The sequence below is a fragment of the Trachemys scripta genome, chromosome 6, assembly GCF_013100865.1.
Source record: "Trachemys scripta elegans isolate TJP31775 chromosome 6, CAS_Tse_1.0, whole genome shotgun sequence".
Taxonomy (NCBI): domain Eukaryota; kingdom Metazoa; phylum Chordata; order Testudines; family Emydidae; genus Trachemys; species Trachemys scripta.
Genome location: NC_048303.1, coordinates 23283777 through 23292577, shown reverse-complemented (window position 1 = coordinate 23292577; position 8801 = coordinate 23283777). Strand labels below are relative to the sequence as shown.

General features: G+C 42.4%; 1 protein-coding gene across 5 annotated transcripts in view; it reads right to left on the bottom strand.

The window, feature by feature from the left end:
* NIPBL (NIPBL cohesin loading factor) overlaps nucleotides 1–8801 on the bottom strand; it is a 287142-nt gene that overhangs the window by 2861 nt on the left and 275480 nt on the right. For all 5 annotated transcript variants that reach the window (XM_034774774.1, XM_034774771.1, XM_034774775.1 and 2 more), the window contains 3 exons: nucleotides 8357–8503; nucleotides 474–775; nucleotides 12–186 (listed from right to left, as the gene is read on the bottom strand). In XM_034774774.1, coding sequence (XP_034630665.1) covers nucleotides 12–186; nucleotides 474–775; nucleotides 8357–8503 — 624 coding nt within the window. The remainder of the gene's footprint in view (nucleotides 1–11; nucleotides 187–473; nucleotides 776–8356; nucleotides 8504–8801) is intronic.

Sequence of the window (8801 nt, the reverse complement as noted above, 5' to 3'; positions counted from 1 at the left end):
ACTCTACTTACATCCAAGTATTGTTTTACTATACTCCTCTTCACATCTTCAGTGATCTTGGAATTAGCCATATCACTCCGTAGAAAATCTAGCGTCTGTTTCGGATGGAAATGCACTCCTGTCTTCCTATTTATTGCTTTATCATATACTTTTGCAGATTCGGATGGAGAATATTTCTGAATTTTACTGTTAAAGAAAACAAAACCCAGACATTTAGGAGAAAATGTTTTTTGGCTTTAAAATTAACAATTCTGTTCTTCTTATTCTGTATTAATTAGGCATCAGTCAATGTAAGCAAGGAAACTATTGCTATCCTGTATATATGTCATTAATGCAGTAAATTTAACTAGATATATTTTTTCATGAGATCTGCATGTTATAAAACCCATTGCTTAAAAAGTTAATAACCATGCACTTGAATAGAACTCACTAAACTAAAAGAGGAGCAGTCTGCCATTAAGTATGATTCTTACCTATCAGAGAATCCACAAAGATTCTTTAAATGCTGTTTTAGCATCAAAAGCAACAATATGCCTTGGGAGACATTTGCAAATTCAATTAAAGGAGCTGAATTGTCTGGCAAACATTTCATCACAGCATTTATATCATTTTCTTCACCAGAATCTGAATCAGAGTCTACACGTTTACGTAACTTCCGAGGCTTGATAACTTCTTCTTCACTTTCACTTTCACTCTCACTCTCACTATTACTGTCACTTTCACTCTCCTCATCAGATGAAGGTTTCCTCTCCTTTCTTTTGTCCTTTACCATAGACTGGAAGACAGAGAAGATGACAAATATTTAAGAATTATGATAGCATTCAAAAAGATCCTTCCATAATCAGTGGCGGATTAATAATTTTGCCACCCCTAGGCTGGGAAATAATTGCTGCCCTGGCCCCGCCCCGACTCCGCCCTTTCCCCGCCCCCATTCCAACCCCCTCCCAAAGTCCCCGCCCCAACTCCGCCCCCTCCCTTCCCCTACTGAATCCCTTCCCCAAATCCCCGCCCCCGGCCCAGCCTCTTCCCCCAGCGTGTGGCGTTCCCCCTCCTCCCCCATCCCTCCCTGCCCCGCGAAACAGGTGTTAAGCGGCGCAAGTGCTGGGAGGGGAGAGAAACAGGACGCCACGGCGCGCTTGCAGAGGAGGCAGAGATGAGCTGGAGCAGGGGGGCGGGGCACGGAGGGGAGCTTCCGCCCCTGAAAATTTGTCGGCCTAGTCAATAATACAGCGTTGTCCATAATCACAATTCTCTTAAGTGTGCGAATTGCCTTTTTTAAAAATGTTTTTAGTTCACAGATTATTTGAAATTCACAGACTAAAATTTAAAGTAGGCACACTTAACTGTAGTTCAATGACTAAAACATGTTAAAAGTATAAACCTCTTGTTCCGAAACAAAAATTTCATATATGTCCAAAACTTGAGTGCTGATCACAACATTGAGATTGGATGTTGGGAAACCATGCCACCCTTACTTCTGTGCTGCTGCTGGCAGTGGTGCTGTCTTCATAGCTGGGCGCCAGCCATCAGCCACTGCTCTCTGGCCACCCAGCTCTAAAGACAGAGCCGCTGCCAGAAGCAGTACAGAAGTAAGGGTGGCAATACCATACCTTTGAAGAGAGACCACCTTTTACAAGGGACCACTTCTTCTAACTGCCATGAGTGGTCACTCTTGGCAGGTTTTGCTGTTGTCCATTCTTATGATTAATAGGAATATGAACAAGTGTCTTAAAATATCATTTGTTTGCCTTTCTAGATAGAGTTCAAATATTCAACCAGTTTTATTCTTAAAATCTAACAGAGGTTTTCATATGCTCTCAGGGGCCATGACATATATGCAAAGCTTCTCTCCAAGGAAATATTTATGTTGATAATATGGATAAGGTAAAGGAAATTTTATCACCACATTTGCTATTATATAGCGATAATATGTTTCAGGAAACACAGAATGTATAAATGCATAAAGTATTATAATTAGTTCAAGCCCACTTGAATGAGACAGGCAGAACGAAATTGAGAGACTTACAACTAGTAATATTTTTAAAATCAATAAATCAAAAAACATTTTAGAAATGGCACTTATTTACCTATATTTATAAGGAGGACTGACTGCTCTATTTAATCTCAGGAAAAGAAAAATTAGCTATCAAAATATTGTTAACAAAACACTAAAAGGGATCTTTACAAAATTTTGGTTAAGCAGTGTAACAAAACTATGTTTATGTGCATGTTAAGGAGACAGGAAAATTTACATGTGTGTAACTGGGCTTCTCTGAAGGTATCATTTAACTCAATTCCTTCTTTTGGTCTTGTGCTTCTGGTATGACAGAGCTAGGGATTTCCCTATATCTGAATGTTTTTTGATCTTCTGAAGCTAAAGTAAGCGCACATCATAGGCAGATGAAAATGCCAGTGCCAAAATGCCACTTAAATATTCATTTGTTTCTTGATGAGCAGGAAAGAAATAATTTCCCTGTAAATTTCCCTGGACTATAAGGTGGATAGAAAGCTGGCTAGATCGTCGGGCTCAACGGGTAGTGATCAATGGCTTCATGTCTAGTTGGCAGCCGGTTTCAAGCGAAGTGCCCCAAGGGTCAGTCCCTGGGGCTGGTTTTGTTCAATATCTTCATTAATGATCTGGAGGATGGCGAGGACTGCACTATCAGCAAGTTGCAGATGACACTAAACTGGGAGGAGTGGTAGATACACTGGAGGGTAGGGATAGGATACAGAGGGACTTAGACAAATTAGAGGATTGGGCCAAAAGAAACCTGATGAGGTTCAACAAGGACAAGTGCAGAGTCCTGCACTTAGGATGGAAGAATCCCATTCACTGTTACAGACTAGGGACAGAATGGCTAGGAAGCAGTTCTGCAGAAAAGGACTTAGGGGTTACAGTGGACGAGAAGCTGGATAGGAGTCAACAGTGTACCCTTGTTGCCAAGAAGGCTAACGGCATTTTGGGCTGTATAAGTAGGGGCATTGCCAGCAGATCGAGGGATGTGATCATTCCCCTCTATTCGACATTGGTGAGGCCTCATCTGGAGTACTGTGTCCAGTTTTGGACCCCACACTACAAGAAGGATGTGGAAAAATTGGAAAGAGTCCAACAGAGGGCAACAAAAATGATTAGGGGGCTGGAGCACACGACTTATGAGGCTAGGCTGAGGGAACTGGGATTGTTTAGTCTGCAGAAGAGAAGAATGAGGGGGGATTGGATAGCTGCTTTCAACTACCTAAAAGGGGGTTCCAAAGAGGATGGATCTAGACTGTTCTCAGTGGTACCTGATGACGGAACAAAGAGTAATGGTTTCAAGTTGCAGCGGGGGAGGTTTAGGTTGGATATTAGGAAAAACGTTTTCATTAGGAGGGTGGTGAAGCACTGGAATGGGTTACCTAGGGAGGTGGTGGAATCTCCTTCCTTAGAGGTTTTTAAGGTCAGGCTTGACAAAGCCCTGGCTGGGATGATTTAGTTGGGAATTGGTACTGCTTTGAGCAGGAGGTTGGACTAGATGACCTCCTGAGGTCCCTTCCAACCCTGATATTCTATGATTCTATGAAGTACAATTTGTGACTGAAATAAATATCTGTATGGTAGAATACTCAAGAAGTCAGTCATTAAAAAAGACAGTTATCTTTTCCATGACTGGCATTCTTCGAGATGTGTTGCTCATGTCCATTCCATATTAGGTGTGTGTGCTCACCACACGCACCAGTGCAGGAAGTTTTTCCCTCAGCAAAATCCATAGGGGACCAGCTCTGGTGCCTTCTGGAGTGGTGCCTGCATGGCACGGTACAAGAGGTGCCACCAGCTCCCCCCACCCTCAGTTCCTACTTGCTGGAAACTCCAACAGTGGGGAAGGAGGGAGGGTTATGGAATGGACATGGGCAACACATCTCTAAGAACACCAGTTATGAAAAAGGTAACTGTCCGTTCTTCTTTGAGTGCTTACTCGTGTCCATTCCGTATTAGGTGAGTCTAAAGCAGTACTCCTGGAGGTGGGTAGGAGTTCATGGATGTGTAGACTGCAACACAGCTCTGCCGAACTCAGTGTCATCTCTGGCCTGCTGAGTGATGGCAAAATGAGTGGTAAATGTGTGAACAGAGAACCATGTTTCAGATCTACAGATGTCCTGGATAGGGATATGCTCCAGGAAGGCCGCTGAAGACGCCTGAGCTCTCATTGAGTGGGCCCTGACAAGCGGCAGCAGCAGAACCCCAGCCAGGTCGTAACAGGTCCTTATGCATGAGGTGATCCAATTGGAAATCCTCTGCGAGGACACCGGGTGACCCTTCATCCTATCCGCTGTAGCGATCAAGAGTTGAGTCGATTTTCAGAAAAGCTTGGTACATTCTAAGTAGAAAGCCAAGGCACTCCGGAAGTCCAGGGCGTGAAGACGCCTCTCCTCGCTGGTCTTGTTCAGTTTGGGAGTGGTTAATGAGGAAGGAAGGAGAAAAGGAGGAAGATGTCCTTCCAGGATGAAGATGTCCTGGTTCACATGGAAAGTGGAGACCACCTTTGGCAGGAAGGCTGGGCAGGGCCGCAACTGAACCTTATCTTTATAGAAGATTGTGTCCGGAGGTTCTGAGGTCAAGGTTTTAATTTCAGAGACCCGTCTTGCCGATGTCACTGACACAAGGAACGTGACCTTCCAGGACAGGTGGGAAAGGGAGCAGGAACTCAGCGGCTTAAAGGGCAGGCCGGTCAGCCTAGAGAGAACCAAGATAAGATCCCACTGCACCACAGGAGTCCGTACCTGCGGGAAGAGTCTCTCAAGAATCTGACCGTCATGTCATGGGAAAACACTGTCTGTCCATGGCCGGCAGGTGAAAAGCGGAGATGGCTGCTAGATGCACTCTAATGGAAGAGTGTGCCTAGCCCTGGTTCCTCACATGGATCAGGTAGTCCAGGACAGCCAGTATGGAAAAATGGGAAGGAGAGATGCCATGCTTGGACGCCCAGCAGGAAAACCTCGTCCACTTGGACAGGTAAGTCAGTCTGGTTGAGGGCTTCCTACTCCCCAGGAGGACCTGTTGGGACTCCTTCTGAACAGTCCGTTCCTCAAGGTTGGGGTGTAGGAGCTGGCCACGGTCCTGTGGCAGCAGGTCCAGACGGTTGGGCAGGGGCCAGGGAGGGGCTGCTGACAGGCTCATGGGTGTGCTGAATCAATATCGGCGAGGCCATGCTGGGACAATCACGACAACCTGCACTTTGTCTCTCTTGATCTTTGCCAGGACCCTGCCGATGAGTGGAATCAGAGGGAACGCGAACATCAGGCTCCCTGACCACGACAGGAGAAAGGCATTGGAGAGGAAGCCCTTGCTCAGACCTTGCCAAGAACAAAACCGGTGGCATTTCCTGTTCTGTCTGGTAGTGAACAGGTCCACTTGGGGAGTTCCCCACCTTTGGAAGATCATGTAGGCTCCCTCTGGATGGAATGACCACTCATGGTGAGAGGAGAAGTCCCTGCTGAGCTGGTCTGCCACAGCATAATTGACACCGGGAAGGTGACAAGCTTCCAGGTGGCTTTCGTGGCTGACGCAGAAGTCCCCATAGATGGAGTGCCTTTTGACAGAGAGCTGATGAGCGCGCTCCCCCGTGCCTGTTGATGTAGAACATTGAGGTTGTGTTGTCCATTAGGACTCGTACCACCTTGCCCGACAGATGGGGCAGGAAGACTGCCAGCCGGACTGCTCGGAGCTTCTTGACATTTATGTGCAACTTTGCCTCCCCCATCCTTACACTACAGTCAAAAGAAGCTATAGATCCACCTATAAAATGGCCATAAATCCATATTTAAGTACCTACGCAGTCTGAGTGTATGCTCATCTGCACCTCTGAAAGTATGGTTACTTATTTAATTGCTTAATTACTGATTTTGTTGTCCAGTTACAGGCACCTACAATTGCAAACTCATTGGCCTGCTAAACCCAGGGTTGTGAGTTCAATCCTTGAGGGGACCACTTAGGAATCTGGGGCAAAATCAGTACTTGGTCCTGCTAGTGAAGGCGGGGGGCTGGACTCAATGACCTTTCAAGGTCCCTTCCAGTTCTAGGAGATGGGATATCTCCATTAATTTTAATGAAGTCTTGAATGGATGCCTCAAGAGATCTGAGGTACTGTTACAACCAGAGTTTGGGGTAATGTTTCCAATTCTCGGGGATACCCCAACACATTCATCAAATTTAGAAGAAAGAAAAGGGACATAAGACAACATATTTGAGCAGTGTCAACACACCAGCAGAAAAGCCTTTAACCTACACTGGCATGTTGCACAAGGAGATTTGATGCAGTGAAAGCCAGGTACGCCATTTGTACATCTTCTACTGAGGAAACATCAAGGAGCCATCTAGACACATCCGAACTGTGGCAGTGCAGAAAACCCACCCTCAGTCTGGATCCTGATGACTTCAAAGGATGAAATGGTATCAAATCAAAATGGACTTAAAGAAACAGCAGTGCACCAACAAGTAATGCCAGAACACTGGGGACCCTACAGAGAGCAGGACAGACAAAAAGTGCAAATGATATAGACTCACATTCTAAACAAAGCTGCAGGACTGAGAGGAGGCAGGCATTGGATGCACCTGTCCTGGCTCCAGTGGGGAGCTCCTTTATTGAATTTAATCAGAACGAAAATTGTAGGCTTTGTACACGAGACACACCTGCGGTGCATCAAAGGGTGAAAAAAGGGATGCTCCTGCCTATCTCACTCTAGGCCAAGACTCCAGAGCAGGAATCTAGTCAATATGCTATCTTTAGAGAACAAGAAAAGAAACAGTAAGTTAACAGATTTTAGTTTTAGATACTACAAGCAATTAATTGTTCATATTTTTAAAACTAGGAAAATTATCTTAACAGGAACCTTTTAAGAATTATTCAGTATATGTTAAGACCAATTAACATGAGTTTTGTACCTATTTCTCAAAAAATTGGACAAGCAAAATAACGAAACAGGCAAATCTAACATCTAACGTTAATGTGAGTTTTGACATTTTAGATTCACATTTACTTCATTTCTTGTTCTCTATAGGAGGACCCTTTATAAACAGTTAAATTTTTGCTGCAGTATAAAATATTATGTATAGAAAAGCTATTTTAGGTCAATTAGAGATTGCTAAATTACATTTTCTCTGATGACTGTATGATTGGACTCATGATAACTAAGACACCTAGTTATATATGCAGAAGGATGCAATTATTAGTACCTATTAGTAATATTAAATATTAGTAATAAAATAAGAATTCTAAAACATTTCTGAAATAGTTTGTTATAATGTGTGATATATAAGGAATACATGATAGTTTGGTATGGTATAAAGGTTTCATTGTCACTTATTCGAGTTGTCCTGCATAAGTTGCTCATGACTTTGGCACTCATTAGTAAAGCAGCAATCTCAAACTCATTCATACAAACCATTTGACAATACTACATATGCATTATATCTTAAATCTAAAATATTAGATGTTATTTTATTTTGTAAATATTTAATCGAAAATGTTTTACTGGCAAATTGTTCTTTAAAAAGCAACAGTTTGAAAACTGCCCAGTGGTTTCATAATACTACAGTGGAGACCGACTTGTGGGCAGAATACAGGTGAGGAAATCAAAGGGGAATTCAATTTTTTTATCACTTGCACATTTGTTCTGCATATACATAAGTAAAGATCACAAAGTTTTGTTTTTAATTCAGTGAATTAAGCTCTTATCTCTCAAAATCGCTACTATGATTTAAAATACTTCCCCTCTCACAGAGGCCTAGATCGATGATGCTTAGTATAACTGAAAGAGTCAACTACTATTGCAGCTTAAAAAATTACTAGTGAAACGATTTGTAATTAAAAGGCACAAAATGTACACACTATGATGAAGAAAAGTGCAAGTGAAGAGCCATATGGGCAAAGTAAATGAATATATTTGAGCTGTATAGATAGAAACTTTGCCAACAGGCAGATCCATTCAAAACATTTTCTGAGTAGCAAGGGCAACATACCAATAAAGTTAGACTGCTTATGGCTCAGATATTCATGAAGGATTAAAAGGACCTAGACCTAAGTAACCTGGATTCTGGGATCCCCACTTCCTGACAAACATTACATCTGACAATGCCAGTCTTATTTTCTTCCATCTCTAATATTTTCCACTGACTTTCAAAATTAATGAAAAATCCTGAAAGTTTCTGAACACAGATCCGTCACACCTTGCCAGAACTGAGAGTGATTTATGCTATTGGTTGCAAAGTAATGTTATTTATTGTCCATGTGTGCAACACTGGAATGACTGAGTAGTACTCATTATGGTGTCAACATAACTTCATTGCAACAAGTTATTAATAAATCATAAATGCACTTACCTCCTTAAATGACTGTAATAGGTTACTACCAGAAACCGACAGTGTAATGTCTATATGATGCATTATAAACAGTGGCTCTTCCTGTGTTTGATAAGGAAAACACGCTAGATTGTCTGCTATATACAAGAGCATATTCACCTCTGTTTTCTGCAAGTTTAAAAAAATAAACATTTTATTTAAATATATATATAATACACACATACAAAAAACATTACAGTCTAGTTTTTGCACTGCTCTCAATGGGTCTTGGGGTAAAAAGTCAACATGTACTTCATCCAAAGTAACTTTTCTGCCTTGAAAACATTATGCACATGCAAAGTTTTCTTCACACATGAACTTGCATTATTACTGCTCTATCCAAACTGGGCTTAAGTAGATATAAAATGGTTGACGAAGATGTTATTTAAGTGGAAATACATTTAGTTTTGCAGCCAAATAAAAAAGA